The sequence below is a fragment of the Rhinoderma darwinii genome, chromosome 6 (genome assembly GCF_050947455.1).
Source record: "Rhinoderma darwinii isolate aRhiDar2 chromosome 6, aRhiDar2.hap1, whole genome shotgun sequence".
Taxonomy (NCBI): Eukaryota; Metazoa; Chordata; class Amphibia; order Anura; family Rhinodermatidae; genus Rhinoderma; species Rhinoderma darwinii.
Window position 1 is genome coordinate 29,130,412 of NC_134692.1, and position 18,731 is coordinate 29,149,142.

General features: G+C 41.2%; 1 protein-coding gene across 2 annotated transcripts in view; it reads right to left on the reverse strand.

Annotated features, from left to right (window-relative positions):
* TTC21B (tetratricopeptide repeat domain 21B) overlaps positions 1-18,731 on the reverse strand; it is a 68,042-nt gene that overhangs the window by 27,066 nt on the left and 22,245 nt on the right. For both annotated transcript variants that reach the window (XM_075829395.1, XM_075829394.1), the window contains exons 11-20: positions 18,008-18,208; positions 17,355-17,484; positions 16,539-16,696; positions 14,110-14,334; positions 12,555-12,793; positions 11,067-11,139; positions 9,237-9,347; positions 9,021-9,159; positions 6,429-6,535; positions 3,467-3,655 (exon numbers count right to left, since the gene is read on the reverse strand). In XM_075829395.1, coding sequence (XP_075685510.1) covers positions 3,467-3,655; positions 6,429-6,535; positions 9,021-9,159; positions 9,237-9,347; positions 11,067-11,139; positions 12,555-12,793; positions 14,110-14,334; positions 16,539-16,696; positions 17,355-17,484; positions 18,008-18,208 — 1,572 coding nt within the window. The remainder of the gene's footprint in view (positions 1-3,466; positions 3,656-6,428; positions 6,536-9,020; positions 9,160-9,236; positions 9,348-11,066; positions 11,140-12,554; positions 12,794-14,109; positions 14,335-16,538; positions 16,697-17,354; positions 17,485-18,007; positions 18,209-18,731) is intronic.

Sequence of the window (18,731 nt, forward strand, 5' to 3'; positions counted from 1 at the left end):
CTGATCCCTGAGGAACCCCGATAGCAAGGGGAAGAGGAGAGGAAGTGGAACCAGCAAATGACACACTGAACGAACGGTCAGAGATAGGAAGAAAACAAAGAGAGAGCCGCGTCCTTGAGGCCAATAGAGTGGAGCATGTTAAGTAGGAGTTGGTGGTCTACAGTGTCAAAGGCTGCAGAGAGATCAAGAAGAATCAGTAGAGAGGATTTGCCATTAGATTTAGCTGCCAAGAGATCATTTGGGACTTCAGTAAGGGCAGTTCCTGATTGTGGAAACCAAATTGTAAAGGGTCAAGAATTGAGTCAACAGCGAGATAGCGGATAAGGCGAGAGTAGACCAAGCGTTCCAGGAGTTTGGAGATGAAGGGCAGATTAGAGACTGGTCGGTAGTTAGCAGCGCTGGATGGGTCAAGAGGAGTGAAAGATACCAGAGGAAAGAGAGGTTAAATATTTTAGTCAGTTGACTAGTGATAGCCGGGGAGAGGGACAGGATCACTAGGGTAGATAGTAGGACGAGAAGAAGGAAGGAGCCTAGAGACGACTTCTCCGGTCATTGGGTGAAACGCTAAAAGTGAAGAAGAGGGAGTGAGGGAGGGAAGAGGATCAATGTTACTAGGGGACTGGTAGATAATATCATGCAGGATGTTGTCAAATGTAACTTTAAAATAAGTGGCCAGGTCTTCAGCACTGAGATCTGTGATTGGCGTCTGCACTTTAGGACTAAAGAGGGAGTGAAAAGTATCCAAGAGGCGTTTTGGATTATTAGATAGAGTGGAGATGAGAGAAGTGAAATAGACTTGTTTGGCTCGGTGAAGGGCAGAGTTGTAAATTCTCAGCATAAATTTGTAATGGAGGAAATCTGCTGAGAAGTGCAATTTTCTCCACAGTCGTTCGGCACATCTTAAGCACCGCTGAAGAAAGCGAGATTGAGGCGTGTGCCATGGTTTTGGACATCTTTGCCGGGTGGTTCGGAGTGTAGGGGGGGCTGCTTCATCCAATGCATTTTTGAGAGCGTCATTGTAATGTTCGGCGGCCAGATTGGGACAGGAGAGGGAAGAGATAGGGGACAATGAGGACTGTAGACTGTCTATGAGTTTTTGAGTGTTAATGGCATGTAGATTTCTGTATGTCTGATGGGTAGGCATGTTCTTAGATGGCAGAGAATTTTTGATAGTAAAGGAAACAAGCTTGTGATCAGAGAGAGGAAGAGGAGAATTATTAAAGTCAGAAACTGAGCAGAGACGGAAGAAGACCAGGTCAAGTGAATGCCCGCCCTCATGTGTAGGAGAGTTAGTAAGTTGTGACAGACCTAGGGAGGAGGTTAAAGATAGTAACTGGGAGGCAGATGAGGAGATTGGGTTATCAATGGTGATGTCAAAGTCACCCATGATGAGAGTGGGTGTTTCAGATGATAGGAAGACAGGCAGATTGTGGAAGACAGGCAGCAAAATGATTCAGGAATTGACGCAGTGGGTCTGGGGGCGGTAGACAAAAGGGAGAAAGGGCAAAGGGGTTTCAGGGTGTGGACTTCAAAAGAGGGAAATGTGCGTGAGAGTACCGGGGGGAATGACCTGGAAAGTGCAGTGTTGGGAAATAAGTATGCCTACTGCTCCACCCTGCCTGTTCTCAGGTCTGTGGGCATGAAAGAAGTGGAGACCACCATAAGAAAGAGCAGCAGGGGAAGCAGAGTCAGACAGGTGTAGCCATGTTTCTGTAATAACCAGGAGGTTGAGAGTGTTAGAAAGGAAAAAGTCATGAATAAAGGTGAGCTTGTTGCACACGGACCGAGAATTCCAGAGAGCACAGTTAAAAGAAGACAGAAGACATACAAAGAATGGTAAGAAGATTTGCAGGGTTCCTATGTGTGGCAGGTAAGTGGTTGAGCTTAGCAGAAGGGAGGACCAGGGTTTAGAGAGATGTCCCCTGCAGCTAATAGCAGGAGAATGGAGAATCTGAAAATGGTTCAGTGATGAGTGACTTTGGTGTTGAGCAGTGGGATGAGATGGTTTAAGGTGATTTAGGAAAGTGACTAGTGCATGGGAGCTGTACATGGATGAGGGAAGGAGAGAGGGACTGATGTGGATAGAGTGAAGAAAAGGCATAAATTGGCGGTAGAATTGTAAACAAACAACAGCTACTTGATGAGTGAGGCAGTAAACATGGTGGTTTTAATTTAGGAAACAGAGAAAAATGTAAGTCTACGAGTCTGTACAAGCCGATCAGAATTGAAGCGACACAGCACTCACCCGAGCGCTTCTGACGCTTCGTTTTAGGGACCGGTGTGGATCTCAGTGCTCGGACCCCCACCAATCAAAACCTCTGACATGACAAAAGTTTTTAAAAAGTGTAGTTACCCTTTAACTTTATTCGGTGGGTCTCTACGGTAACAGGGACACCAATTATGTATATATAATTTTTTTTATGAAGTTACCTTTTTTATGTTTATTTGCTTAAATGCAAATATTTATGGGGAAAAAATGTAAACCTTCTTTTTATTCTATTTATGGGTTGTTTTTTTTACAACTTTATTAATCTTTTTATCATTTTTACTTTTTGACAAATAATGTATTGCAGTATCTCTGTATACCAATGCATTCGTGCATTTCAGAGAAAAAGATGTGGCTATGCCAAACGCATGACCTAATAGGCATTTACATATGACAACTATGGGAGACTTTCTTAGGTCCCTGGCTGCCACATTTAACCATCGGAATCCACGATCGTGACACGGGGTGAGCGATCAGCTGTCAATCACAGCTATTCTTCTATGGGTGATGGTACAGGTACAGCTCCTGAGCCGTGTCATCACTGTGCCGTACGTTTAGGGTGCTGGTCCTTAACATCAGGCTTCCAGCGCTGTAAACGTACAGCACGTGGCACGAAGGGGTTAAATATTTAATAATAAATATGACTACACCTTTCATGCATACGAAGAACCTAAAATATCTCTGTTTGTTAAACAGGCAATTCAAAATGATTGAAACATTGTATTTCTCATCTCTGTGACCAGGAGTCATTGATGCTTTCGGGCCAAGAAAAAAGGTAATTGGTTATGAACATACATATAACCTGAACTAATGCAAAACCGGTAATGTGAGCAGCCATGAGAAATTCAGGACATCAATACACACGGATATGTGGGAAACCCCTTCAAGCTGTTTGGGATACTGTTCTATGGACAGATGAAGCAAAACTAAACCGACAACAAAGGTCCAATAATGTCTCATAAAAACGTCATTCCATGCTAGGAACCACATACACATGGTGGTGGTACTGTGATGGTGCGGAGATGCTTTTGCTGCCTCAGGACTTGGATCAATAGTCATTGCCCTATAGGCTTACAATGTCAGCCGCTCCTCCACTCTCACAACCTCTTATGCCAAGGTGAATTGAATAAAGTTGCCACCATGAAGGTAAGAACAGAATAATTATTTTAGATCACAGAAATGCCTTGTAACACTTCTTACCCGATTGTCTGTTTCGCAGTAGACTAGCGCTTCTTTGTAAAATTTGATTGCCTTCTCGTAGTCTCGCTGGACGGCGGCATGTCTGGCGATTTCTGCAGAGATTTCTGCTGCCAGAAACTTTTGGGCAGGAACGGCATCTGGTTGTTCAAGCTGCACTCTCTTCAGCACCCTGGCTTGTATCTCCCGGGCCTGTCGACGGGCACATGTGATAAAGCAGATTTCTTCACAAATAACGATCATTAAAAAATTTGTCTGGAATTATAATTTAATTAGAAATAAGACGATTTTTAAATGTAATGTATTTTTTTAATTATTTATTTTTTCAAACAATTCCTTCCCCCCTGCAGCACGTACACACATGATTAGCATACAGACTCTTTTAGAACCTGAGTTTTCTGCCGGAATTCAGATACAGTGTGTAAAGCCAGGTTCCCACGAGACGGATACACTGCGTAAAAACCATGCAGCGTATCAGACCTAGAACCCACAGTACATTCCGCCCGAAAACCACATTGTGGTGCTTTTTTTCAGACGGAATTTCCGCTTCGAAAAGCAGCGGTAAAACCGCTCATACTTACGTAGTTTGTTGTTATGGCGACACGTCTTCCATCGCAGTCCGGTTCGGCCTCCCTGGATGACGCTGCAGCCCATGTGACCACTGCAGCCTGTGATTGGCTGTAGCGGCGGTCACATGGGATGTAACATTATCCCAGGAGGCCGGCCTCTGACGTCATCCAGGCCGGCCTCTTGGGATGACGTATCATTCCATGTGACCACCGCTACAGCTTGTGATTGGCTGCAGCAATGGTCACATGGGATGCTACGTCATCCCAAGAGGCCGAACTGCAGGAAGGAGGATGGAGTTCTGGGTAAGTATGATTTTTTTTTATTTTCCATAGTTCCGATTTTTGCGGTGTAATCGCTGCGAATATGCCGCAATAGTCGCAACACTTTGCTTTCTGTTGCGGGTTTTGCATTCCCATTGAGTTCAATGGGGAAAACCCACAACGGAAAATCAAGAAAAACGCACCATAAATTTACATGCTACGGAATTAATTTCTGCACCGCAAGTAAATTTATTAACGTTTATGCTGCAAAAAATTATCTGCAGCGTGGGCATGAGATTTTCTCAATCTCATCCACTTTGCTGCTACTGTAAATGCTGTGCAATTTCCGCACATAAGTCGGTTGCGGAAATTCCGCAGCGTTTACCCTACATGGGAACCCAGTCTGTTCACGCAGTTTTTTGCAGACAGAAAAAATCTGCCTCAGAATTCCTTCAAGAATTTGAACTGCCTGCACTTTTTTCTGCTTTATTCGCAGTGTTTTTTGCATGTAGCCGTTGAATCTAATGCAAGGATTGTGGGCAAAAAATGCAGCAAAAAAAAAACTCAGAACCAAGCACCGCAAGTTAGTTCTACCTCCCATTGATATCAATGGAGGACAGAGGTGGAAAAGGCAGCAAGAAAGAAAATGTCATTTTTTTTTCTCGTCAGCGGCCAGGAGCTGCCTGGGAAAAGAAGCATCTCTGCCTCCAATTGAAATCAATGCGGGGCAATTTCGGCTGTTTTCTGGCGCTGAATCCGACATGGTTTCTTTGTCCAAATCATCGCCAAAAGACTCAGTGTGAACTGACCCTTAGGGCCCATGCACATGACCGTATTCGGGATCTGTACAAAAAGGTCCTGAATGTGCAGCTTATTTTCGTTTCTAGGTTCCCGCACACCACTGTATGTTTATACAGCCGGGTTTCTATTTGAAATTCCTATTAAAAAAAAATTGCAATATGCTCCAACGGATGTTGCGTACATATAGAGGCTCAAAAAATGTACAAACCTAATACTTGTCACAATTGTATCCAGTCTAGACAATCCTGTGAGCTAAACAATCTGGACTCCAGGTTGATACATTTTTACTTACACTGAAACATTGTAGCAAACGCTCTTTGTACTGCTATTATATTTAGCTCACAGGATTGCTAGATTGAATACACCTGTAGCAACTCTCAGTATTGGTCTGTACAGGTATTTTAAGCTCTGGATAGAAGCAAGAACGTCCCCATTCACAGACATAGGCCGAGATCTTGAAAATGCTGAGGACTTGAAACACATATCAGAAAGTTGCAGAATGTTTCATTATACAATGATTAAGGTTTATTTACAACCCCTTTAAAAGGCATGTACAGTACTTATGCATTATTTTTCAAGTTTCACATGTTGAATTTTATGTCGCCTCAGGAGACTGCATGGATCAATTTAAGCAACATTATAAGTTTTGCATGTGATGTGATCTCATTTTAAGCTATTGTATAGCTGGGGCATCTCTCAGAGTCTCAATGGATATACAGATCAGCAGGACACCATCACACTGCCTTCAAAGACCTAACCCCAGTTAGTGGATCCACCCAATATGAGAAGGTTTATGCAAAAATAATAAAAAAAATATGGAAAACCCTTTTTGGGATTTTGTTTTATTTGAAGGGGTATTCCAGTTTTAGCTCAAAACAAAACTAATATTCCCTGTATAATAGAAAGTTATAAAATTTTACAATATACTTTCTGTTCCAATTCCTCCTTCAATATCTCTGCTATCATTCAGTAGGAACCTTCATTGTCTACTGCCAGGGGATAAACACCTGTCCTGGTCATGTGAGGAACACAAAGGTACACAGCTTGTTAGAAGACTCAGCTCTGATAACTGTACTGGAACGAGTTGTGCACCGGTGTGAACATCACATGACAAGGACAGATTTGTATTCACTACAATTAAACATTGAAGATGGCTATTGAATAACAGCAAGCAGAGATCTTAAAAACCATAAAGAAGTGATAAAGAATATATATTGGAAAATGTAGTTACCTCTAATACAAAAAAAATAGTTTTTTTGTTGAAACCAGAATCCCCCTTTAAGTCATGTAAAATGTGCGTGACAAAACATATGAAAAATAAATCACATGATTACCCTCTGTAAGGAAACTATAGCATCTTCTGTCTTTTCCATCTTACTGTAAATTTTTGCAAGGAGAACATGATAGCGGCTGTCATCCATTAGTGGTGATAGTTCATGGACTAAGAAAAAGTAAAAAAATAAATAAATAACATGATAAAAGAGGACCTGTAACTGGGTCATATAAGTTGAACTGGTTTACTAACCTGAATAGCGCTGTCTCCCTGAATCTACTACTGATTTTCTTTTTTTCCCTGGACACCCCCGTTCCAGAGATATGGCCCACTGATTGGTCAGCATCAAACATAGAGAGCCAACACAATAGTGGGCCATATCTGTGCATGGAGGCGTCCAGGAAAAAAACCCAAAACAGCGCTGGAATGAGGGAGAAAGCGCTATTCAGGTCAGTTAAGTAGTTCAACTTATATGTTCACACCTGCGTTTGAGGCTCTGTCCAGACACCACAACAAAACCTAATAAAAGTCAATGAGGTCTGTCGGGTACTGGAGGTATTCATTGCACGATAGATCAGACATGGCGTCCTAGTTTCCGTTGTAAATGGAAACCAGGACACAGATCAGAACAGAGCCTAAAACAACACATTATACTCGGAAGGAAAGTGATTTGTAACTAAACGCTACAACATTGTTTTCAAACTAGAAAATTAACACAAGTTGTTACTAGATACCCTACTACAAACCCAAAATGTAATATGATTACAGCAAATAAATATATATATATATATCGTTTATTTACACACACACACATATATATATATATATATACACACACATACATATACACACACACACACACACACACACACTATTTTATCCGGTTCATAATATAGTAATAATGAAAATTGGGTATTAAAGGGACCATGGATGTATCCATAATCATTGACAGTAATTGTTGCTCTGGTATATGGTATTAAAACGACTGGTTCCTTTCAAATAGGAAAATTTGTCCCCATTGGTTGGAATATGTATTGGACCTATTTTATCTTTTTTCAGCTGTTGTTGATTAAGTCTATGATCACAGCACTGAAGCTGCTATTGGCTGGGGAAATTTGGTGCATTAGTGAACAATAAAAGCAATGGTATAAATTTCTTGGAGTAAGCCAACCTGTCAATTCTCTTTATGAAAATAATATTAGGCTATTTAGATTTTGTGCACATTTCACATAAATTCACATATAAATAGATTGTTCATGGTCCCGATGGGATTGAGGACATGATGTTGACTGACAAGGGGCTTGGAGAGCTGCGGTTTGGGGAAAGGGAGGTGACAACTGTTGAGTTCAACAAATGGTTATCAGAGCAATATTCAGGGCCTAAATGAAGAACTAGATGTCAACTTCTAGGCCAATCACATACTAAATGCATGTAGCAGCTGCCGAGGAAATGTGGCGTTATATGCAAGCCATGTAAATAATTGTCCGTCCATGTAATTCATGGGGGTCTGCCACATCAGATTAGTGTTGTGGCTCATAGATGCCCTAATAAGCTATGTGGACAGAGGTAATCTTCATGAAACAAGCCCTTCAAGAAAACTTAAAGGAATTTACCCACAATAAACATTTTTCACCTATCCACAGGATAGGTAGATTGCGGGGGTCCCACAGCTAGGACCTCATCAATTACTAGTATGGGGCTTCTGAGGCCCTCCTGTCTCCACACCAGCAGGACCACGGTGAACATTGTTCAAGCACGCTTTCTACCGTTCTATAGACCACGATGGGAGTTCTCACACATTGTATTGACCAGCAGTGGGTCCTCCACCAATCTAACATTTATCACCTCTCCTGTGAGGTTTATTGTGAAAAATCTCCTTTAAAAGGGGTTCTCTGCTTTGGACAATCCCAACTTGATAGAAGTGTCCCTTAATATAAGCTGGTCACAAAGTGTTCCTCTGCTAGGCACCCAAGAGTTCAGCTGTAATCTGCAGGGAAACCTCGAAGCAAGTGTTCAATTTCCCTGCAGCGCCACTCCAGGGGAAATTCAGCATAACACAGTTCTTGTTCAAATAATAAAGTTGTCTGTGCAATGCAGGGCAGGCCAGGTCCTCCAGAGCGAAAGATGCTATACTTAACCGTTCTCCACTCTGGCCAAGAAATGAGGATCCTGAAGAGAGGACCCCCCCCCCTCTATTAACTCAGAATTAATTAATAGAGTGTATAAAAATTTTTTTTAAACTGGACAACACATTTAAGAATTAGGTATAAATATGCTGCCTAAGGCTGTGTTCACATCAGCGTTGCCCTTCCGTTGAGGGGTTCCGTCTGAGGTTTCTGTCGGGTTAGCCCCTCAACGGAAAGGCAAACTGAAACCTTAGCTACCGTTTCCCTCACCATTGATCTCAACGGTGACGGAAACGTCGCTAAAGGTTTCCGTTTGTCACCGTTGTGACAGGGTTCCGTTATTTTGACGGAATCAATAGCAGTCGACGGAAACCTCAGACGGAACCCCTCAACGGAAGGGCAACGCTGATGTGAACAGGCCCTTAGTAGTAAACAGCCCTGTAGTGGATGAAGAAAAGGAGGAAGGAATTAGTGTTCTCTTATCCTAAAAATCACTGTGTGCCCAACCCAAGTACAACAGTTCCTACCCATCTCATGGTCTAGAGCCTGCTGAAGGACCTTCTCCGCTTTTTCATATTGCTTCAGTTTAAGTAAGAGTTCTGCCAAATCATACCGGAGGAAGTTCTGCAGACCGCTTTTCAGGGCGGTTTCATAGTAGCTGATCGCCTAGTGAAAAAGCAAAAACATTAGTACCTTATACATGTTACCAATAAAAGGAGAAGGATGCAGAAACAGGCAGGCACCTTGGCATAGTTATGAGTCTTGATCAGGGCTTTCCCAATCTTGCTGGCAAGTGCTCCATCTTTAGGATTCGTCTTCAATGCCTGTTCATATATCTCAATGGCTTTCTCGGGCTATTAGGGGAAATAAATCCTTAACAGTAAAACATACAGTAAAAAAAATATTCAGTATAACCAAAAAAATCAATATACAATTCCTGGTTTGTTTATTTTTACTAAGAGAATTCTTTGTAATTATTGGTTTCCTGACCGCTGTCCTTGATGAATGTAGTAAATGCTCATTAGGGAACGGGCAGCAGAGATCTGACCTGGAGGTTACCGGACTTAGATGTATAGTCAGTAATGATACACAGTGAGCACTGCTGTGTTAAATGGCACGCTGAGGCGATCAGAAGACATGTCAACATCTATCAAAACACACTGGTCAGGAAAACCATGAACCGACCTGAAGCCAGAAATCCACTGTAAAATATATGATAGGACTGAATAAAGACGCATCTGGTATACTGTACGTGGTCTATAGCAAGAAAAAGCTAAACTACAATTATTAATAAACCCATCAAAAGCACATGATGAGGAAGAAAAACCTAAGGTCCCTTTCACACGGCAGTATTTTGGTCAGTATTTAGAAGCCAAAACACAAAGAGGTACAATTCTTTCCATTAAACTTTTTTCTATTTACTTACTACAACGGGCTTTGGCTTCCAAATACTCATGCAAAATACTGACCAAAATACTGCAGTGTGTGAAAATGGCCTAAGGTCCATTATAGATTAGCATATTTGTAAATGTCCGTATTACGGATCAGTAATACGGACATATAAAAAAAAAATTCTATCAGTATTTCATCAGTATTATAGATCCGTCTTCTAGGGAGATAATTGAATGACATAAGATAGTGCCTTTGAAAATCAGATGCAATACGGATGACATATGGACCAAAGACATAGGCATCTGTATTTTCATCACGCTCCATAGACTTCAAGGGCGTTATCCATCCGCAACACTGATGAAAGTAGTGCATGCTGTGTTTTTAAAATGTGAATAGCCTTATTGTAGAACATTAGCCCCGTATTACGGTCCGCAAAAGACGGATGTAATACGGATGTACAATACGATCATCTGAAAGAAGCCTTAGACTGGGGCTAGGCCTTCCAACTTGTTTTGTAATGAGCAAAAAAAAATTTGGGCCATAGGAATGCATTGATCACTGCGATATCACTGTGCATTACAAAGCTTGAAAATATCTTCAAAAATCGGTAGTTACAAGTGTATAGCGCTGAAGTCCCAGTATGTAGCGATTAATAAAAAAAATGTAAAAAACTAAATAAAATCGCTAGAAAATCACTTGACTGAAGTGATGTTGAAGAGATTTTCAAGCTACTCAATGTATTCCTGGGGCAGAAATATCACAGCGATTTTTTGTAGTGATAGTTTACCCCTATTTGCGGATTAGTTAAAGCAGTATTACAGTTTCACCAAAACAAGTTTATTCTTTGTGTAACAAAAAGTTATACAGTTGTCCTATGTACTTTCTGTATCAATTCCTCACTGATTTCAAGATCTCTGCTTGCAGTCATTCAATAGGAACTTTCATTGATTACTGTCAATTAATAAAAATCGGTCCAGGCATGTGATGGACACACAGGTGCTCGCGCTCATGACAGTATTGTAATGAGCCGGTGTCTAATACCGAGCTGTGCATCCAGAGTATATATATATATATTTCTTTATCATCACAGAACAGTCATAATAAAGCTTTTGCAATGATACAAATATTCTCGTAGAGGTCTGGTCAATGATTTCAAATCAACCACCAGACATGAATCTTACCTCCTGAATATTCATATAGGCATCTCCGAGCAAGAGGTATGTGTGAGAACCGGGGATTTTCTCTACCAGATCTCTAAAAGGGAAAAATACTATATATGAATAGAACTAGTTTATATTGGTTTACACGTATCAAAAAGTAAGCTTTCTGCTAGGATTTGACTAAAAAGTGTGAAAAATCGCTGAAATATACGCGAGGCTTGGTGCACGTATTGTGAATCTGATATATTTTAATATTTGATCGTGCACGAAGACCTGACTCCATCAGCGCGGGACTGACGGGTTCAGGTTCAGCGGGTCCTGCAGGTCTCTGACACACAGGATAGCGCTGCTATTGATCACATCTAAGTTCCTCAACTTAGATGTGATTGATAACAGGTGGATCCTGCGTCAGAGACTCAGGACCCACTTTTACTATATCCCTCAGTCCTGCAGACCGGACGGATTCAGGTCTTAGCGCACGATACAGCTGCTCTGTATACAGGATGTAAAGCAGCTGTATCTGTAAAAGTAAAAATTATTTTTAATAAAAGGTATTTTGAAAGTTGCACCAAACACACTGATACACATTTTTATTTTAAAAAAAAAATAAGACTTCAAAGGCATACATAGCCTTTAAATATTGACCTCACTAATAGAAAGAATTTTCTCATGTAACTCTATGGGCAGATTTATTAAGACTGGCATTTCATACACCAGTCTTAACGATCTGCTTCGCTGGAGTAAGATGCAACGGATTTATTGAGAGGCGCACACCTCTTAATAAATCTGTTGTATCTTCCCACTGGCCGTGACAACTGGCTGTGCGCCATAATTGTGACGCACTGACCGCAGCCATGTGCCATCCATCCTCCTACCCCCCCAATCCGACATAAAATAAAATTATTATATTCACCTCACCGCTCTTCTTTTCTCCAATCTGCATGCTGCGGCTCGTACAAGGTCCGGACGTCCAGCAGCCTCAGAGCCTTATATGCGACACAGCGCTCATCGTCATCAGTGCTGCATCACATACGAGGACCTGGCACTGCCCGATGCTTACTTTATTTAAATAGTCCAAAAGGTAGGGAGGGGGATTTTCTGATCATGGCTCTGGTCTCTACCTTGCTAGGCCCCACAGAGTGAAATCTAGACCAGCTGAAATCCCCTATAATTTACATGAATTTTCCGGTGTAAATTATAATAAATTTAGGAATCCACCCCCCTGTCGACAAAAGTCGCGAAGGTGGCGTAAAAAGGCCTAAAGGGCCCTTTTGCGACTTTTCTACACCAAAAAACTGGCCTAGAAAGGCTGATAAATTCCCCCCATGTCTAAGCACATAATACAATATATTTGACTTATCTTCTACATGATAGAAATTAAAAAAGTGCTATGTTAAATAAATGCTTGGCCCTTATAGAGTATTTTTTTAAATATATGTCATTAATTGCTGGATGACTCTTAAGAAAGACACAAGAGGCAAATTTGGCAAACAGTTTCCTGTACATCACCTATAGCAGCTGATGTAGAGCTTCTTATCTTTCCTGTGCTGGAGATAAATCTCAGCCATTTTCTCCTTGGTCTGGACAAAATAAGGCTGCTCTGGAGAAACGTTCCTCAGCATGGATAAAGCCTGTTCCACGTCCCCATGAGCCAGAGCCAGTTCAGCATTAGCAATCATGAGGCGCAGCTCCTCCGGTGTCCCTGAGAACTCATTGATCGCATCTTGTAATACTTTTGCAGCTTCGTGCTGTACAAGTACATAAAGAAATAGCAAAAGAAAAAGAATACAGTGATAAAGTTCTATTATAAGAGACGTGACAACAGCACAGAAGAAAAATACTAAATAAACTAAACTATTTCCGAAAAAACTAAATGTAAGGAATTTAACTAGAGTTTAAAGATACTATTACACGGCTCGACATGGGCCGATCAGCGAGACAGCTCATTGATGACCGCTCCCATCACACGGAGCGATGATTGGATGTGTATAGGGACGAGCGCTTGTTACTACGATCACTCGTCCCTCTCCATTTTCATCATGTTGGCAGCGCATCTCCGGGATTACACAGGGAGTTGTGTTGCAGACAACGATGATTTTTAATTCTGCATAAAAGAGCAGATCAGCCGGTGAATGAGCGTTTGCTCGCTTATCGGCTGATCGTTGCCCTCATTACACAGGGCAATTATCGGGAATGAGCGTTCATATGAACGCTCGTTTGTCCGATGATTGGTCCATGTAATAAGGGCCTTAAGGCTAAAATAAAAATAATGCTTCTTATTAGACTTTGTTCACATCTGCGTTCGGTGTTTGCATTGCTCTGCTTCATCATAGGAGCAGAACAACGGAAATACTGGAAGCGCTGGATCCGTTGCACGACGGATACCATCGGCGCCCGACGGAATTTACTTACTTTAATGGGTTCCGTCGGGTTTCCGCCACAGTGTCCGATATTTTACCGGACAAAATAGCACAGCATGCTGCATTATTTTGCCTGCCATTTGTAAAAAGATCTGTGATGGATGTGTGGCCAAAGCCTTAATGAGGACCGGTCACCTCTCCTGACATTTGTTTTAGTAAATATTTGTGTTCCCCATGAAATAACAGAACCCTGTTAGAACTCTGGGTTGCGCTGATACTCCGTTATTCCTCCTAGAAATGTATAAATAATTGACAACTTAGAGTTTCCATTGCCCTGGTCAATAGGCGGTGTCCCTAAACTGTCTGACGCATTGAGCACAGATTAGACAGTATCAGTGTGTAAAGCCACGCCCCATTAACAACCAGTTGTCAATTTATTCATACATTTCCAGGAGGAATAACAGAAGACACAATGCAGAGTTCTAAGAAAATATGTTCCAAAATAAGGGGAATGCAAGTATATACAAAAAGTCTTGTCAGAAGAGGTGACAATACATGTCGGCAAAGTGAAGCCATCCGTAAGTTATTGTGAAATATATATATATATATATACACACACACACACATATATATATATATATATATATATATACATACATACACATAACAGCTGCTTCTATAACAAGATGTTTTCACTCCATTACCTGCTCTCCATTCATACGATGACAATCAACAAGCTCCAGGAAGATGGACACTCTGTCACTAGCACTGAATTCTAGTTTACTTCCTTTTGCTTTTAAAGATGACCCAGCCTTTTTCATTCCAGGCAAGCTCTTCGCCATCTGTAGGGTTTTAATGGCCTCCTGAATTTCTCCCATTTGTTTCTGGGTCTGCGCTTTGAGAAGATTGTACATTGGATATTCGCGTATCTGTAATGAAAAGAACAAACACTTTTATGGGACTACACACAGGAGAGAAATCAATCTTCAAAGTTTGTTTTTTTCCAGCTTTAAAAGTTTGGACAACATACAAGCTCAGATTAAAGGACCACTGCAACTTTAAACATACCCTTACTTATAGATGTGTCACTGACGTAAAGGGGCTCTCTCACTATCGTAAGTGATGGCATATTGCTAGGATCGGTGGGGGGTTTGACTGCTAGTACCCCACCAATCCAGACCTCACCGATCCGTAACATGAAGAGAGCACGAGTTAAATGCTAAGGCTTCTTTACAATGTTTCCCTGCATTGAACGTCTCTCGCCCACCCAGGAACTACAACAAAGTTCACATTACTGGTCAGAGCACCACCGATCCTAGTGATATGCCATACTATCAGATAGGAATACTACCTCCCCCTGTACATTGTACAGAGAACAGCTCCATACAGAGGCCACAGGATCTCATTACACGGCTGCTAATAGTGATAGATCTGACACTATAACAATACAGCACCAGATCTATTGGATGAACCAATGGAAGAGCTCACGTGGTCGCTGTATAGAACTGTTAAAGGAACACAATACCTACAAATGAACGATAAACGTAAAATGGAATAGAAAAGTTTGACCACACTGTTCGGTATCACAGTCTGCAGGATTTTATGCAATATTCTGAAACAAAGGGTATTGTAAAAATCTTGTAGAATTTCCCAAATAGTTGTTGGGGTGGAGCCTTGGTAAGGGGGAGTGGCTTAAAATGTCTGGACTACAGCTACAAATAGACCAGTGGGGGAGGGTTCCTTCTGAAATTCTTTATAAAGTTCTCATTTATTTGAAATTGCAATATGAGACAAAACAAAATCAAGAAAAGGAATAATTTCTGGATTTTTTTGCTGCAATGTAGTATTCTTGGGAGACAAGCTTAATACAAACGGACTATTCCTTTAAATATAGACAATGCAATATGCTGGTGCTACTGTCCACTATCAAGCAATATGTTATCAAATGCCTTTTGATGCTTTATGCCATTATCTAACTCCAAATGTAATGTCTAGAGATGGTGCTCGGGCTGTCGAGTACAGTCTGCCCACAAAGACAACACACTGCATACAGTAGACTCTTATGGGTTGTTTTCCTTGCAGGGAACACTAGAATAGATGGGCAAGGCTTGGGAGATAATATCAAGGATAGCACATAACGTGGAAAAAGGTGCCCTGAAAGTGGACAACTGCTTTAAAGAGGCTCTGTCACCACATTATAAGTGGCCTATATTGTACATGATGTGATCGGCGCTGTAATGTAGATTACAGAAATGTTTTTTATTTAGAATTTTTGACGGAGTTATGACCTATATTAGCTTTATGCTAATGAGTTTCTCAATGGACAACTGGGCGTTTTTTACTATATGGCCAAGTGGGTGTTGTACAGAGGAGTGTATGACGCTGACCAATCAGTGACCAATCAACGTCATACACTTCTCTCCATTCATTTACACTGCAGATCGCGATATAGCTATATCACTATGTGCAGCCACATTGTAACGTTACTGCAGTGTCCTGACAATGAATATACATTACCTCCAGCCAGGACGTGATGTGTATTCAGAATCCTGACCACTTCTCTGCACTTCTCTGTGATTTACAGCACAGCAGGCGTAATCTCGCGAGATTACGCTTTAAACGATCATTTACAGCGAGATCTCGCTGTGCTGTAGTCTCACAGAGGCGCTACAGAAGTGGTCAGGATTCTGAATAAACATCTCGTCCTGGCTGGAGGTAATGTATATTCATTGTCATGACACATGAGTAGCGTTATAGTGCGTGTATGTGGCTGCACATAGCGATATAGCTATATCGCTATGTGAAGTGTAAATGAATGGAGAGAAGAGTATGACGCTGATTGGTCACTGATTGGTCAGCGTCATACACTTCTCTCCACAACGCCCACTTGGTCATATAGTAAAACACTCCCAGTTGTCCATTAAGACACCATTAGCATAAATCTAATGTAGGTCATAACTCCATCAAAAATGATCGTTTTTCTAAATAAAAACCACTGCTGTAATCTACATTACAGCGCGATCACATCATGTACAAGATAGACCACTTATAATGTGGTGACAGAGCCTCTTTAAAGAAAACGTTAGTAAATATAGATGGCAAAAAAAAATAATCTAGCTTTTCGACAACTCACCTCAAAGCTATAACTCAAACATAGCTCTAAAGAGTGAGAACATAGTTTTAAGTTGTTCTGGTATAAGTAAACTTGAGCCATTAGAAGATGTGCATCAGCATATGATGGGTTATGTTCAAGACAGTGCAGAAGGCTACCCTGAGCCGCTTCAACTTCACCTGAAGAAAGTAAAACATCAGAAATACGAGAGAGTTGGAAAAACTGACACGATCACCTGACAATTCCTCACTTGTCAACAATCAAAGCTTTCTGGACACAGCACCAACTTTGTTGGATTCTTCAAACCAGTATTACATGCATTGCGGGGACGCCCTAATACGTGCCTGACGTCCCCCACCCTTCTAACCCTCTAAACACAATGACCTTAAAGCAGATCTGCCATCATACTATGTTGCTCTGTTTAAGGGCATCATGTTAAAGAATATTGTGCCCTTGGGCTAATAACCAGTAGCAAAGAATACAGCGGATTCATAGTTATGAGTCCACTGTATTCATGATGGGCACGCCCCACGCCCCTCTCACCAGTGGCGGAAAGCAGCCATGTATCTGCATGTATACATAGCCGTCATCAATCACTAGTTATCGATCATCAGTACTGGATAGCACACGGCTGCGATTAGCCAAATGGCACAATATTTTTGGCCCAGTAGTAGAGCGACCATTCCCCAAACAGGGCAGCATAGTATAGTGATAGATCCACTTTAAGAAAAAGGTGGAACATAATAAGCACCTATGAAACCATATAAATCCTCTTCAATTAGTAAGAAAAATCCCTTTTCCATATAATGAGTGTTTGCACTATCGTTTTTGACGTACCTGCTAAATATTTCACCTTTGCAATCAGAAACACAGCTTGTTGTAGACCAGGAGCCGCTTTCACTACTGTTTCTAGGACGGAGGTGCAGTGCTTCAACAGGGGGGAAACAGGCTGACCGGAAGTGGGGGGCTGAGGAAATAAAATATGTTTTCACAGAAATTTCTGTATGAAAACGGAATTACAGGAGGTTTCACTTTAAAAAAAAAAAAAAAAAAACAACAGAACCTGTAAGTAACAGAAATAATAAAAATTATATATTTCATATAACATTAGGAATTCTTCTCCTGTCCCGCCACTGCTCACCAATTCCCACCATAGTTAAGGTCACGTGTCAGTGAGATAATTTCCAGTAGCGGTCATTGGATAACACTAAGGACGAAGAACCACAGCGGCCTGCAGGTATTGGACGATGCAACCATGTGACGCTGGGTCATGATAAATGCATCGCCACTGAAGCCTAGTGAATACACAGGACTGACAGGGACCAGCCGCACGTGGTCGCGATGACAGAAGAATTCATATGGTAAATGTTTTACTTTATTCTTTCTTTAATTCTTACAGGTTCTGGGGGAGGTTTTGAGAATCTGTCAACTGAAAACCCGTTGAAGTTCATGAACTTCAATAAAATCCCATTTTTCCTGACACAATTTACCTGGTTAGGGCAAAAGTTTAAATATTCCCTTATTATTTCAAGCAAGAAATCTGGGTTTAACGTCACAAAGTACTGGATACCAAGAGGCAATCCTTGTAAAGAAGAGAAGTGATTGTCCAGGACATCATTTAACAAATGGATAACCTCTTCTTGTTTCTTCTGCTTCTTCATAGCCAAAACAGCCCGTAAGTAAGATAATTCCTAAAAAAAGGAAAAAAATACTTCGTTATTTTCATTAGTTGGTTGACTAGACATTTCCAGTAACAGAATCCTCTGAGCAGAGCCGAAGGGATTTCAGCGCTCTATCGAGTCATTTCATTCTGGAAATCAGAAACTTCGTCAGTGTTATATTCTCACAAGTAACTATGACATATCAGAAAATTCTTTTGGTTGGAATTCCCTTTTAAAATGATCCAATCGAAAATAATTTTGGGGTTTTGCCAGCATGGGTGCTATGAAATGTAAGCATAGCCTGTGCCTTTTTATTCATCTTAAATCTTAACTTTTTGTTTTTTTTCTTCCGATTTACAGCTTTTCCCCGCAAAAATCTCAACAATTGCTCTTTGTTGCAGGTTTTACCTCTCTATCAAATTCGATGGGGAAAACCCACAAAGGAATTGCAGCGATTTCGAAGCATAAATGGATATGCTGCGTATTAAAAAACCGCACCACAGGTCAATTTATGAACGGTTATTCGGCAGATTTTTTTCCACGGCATCTGGAT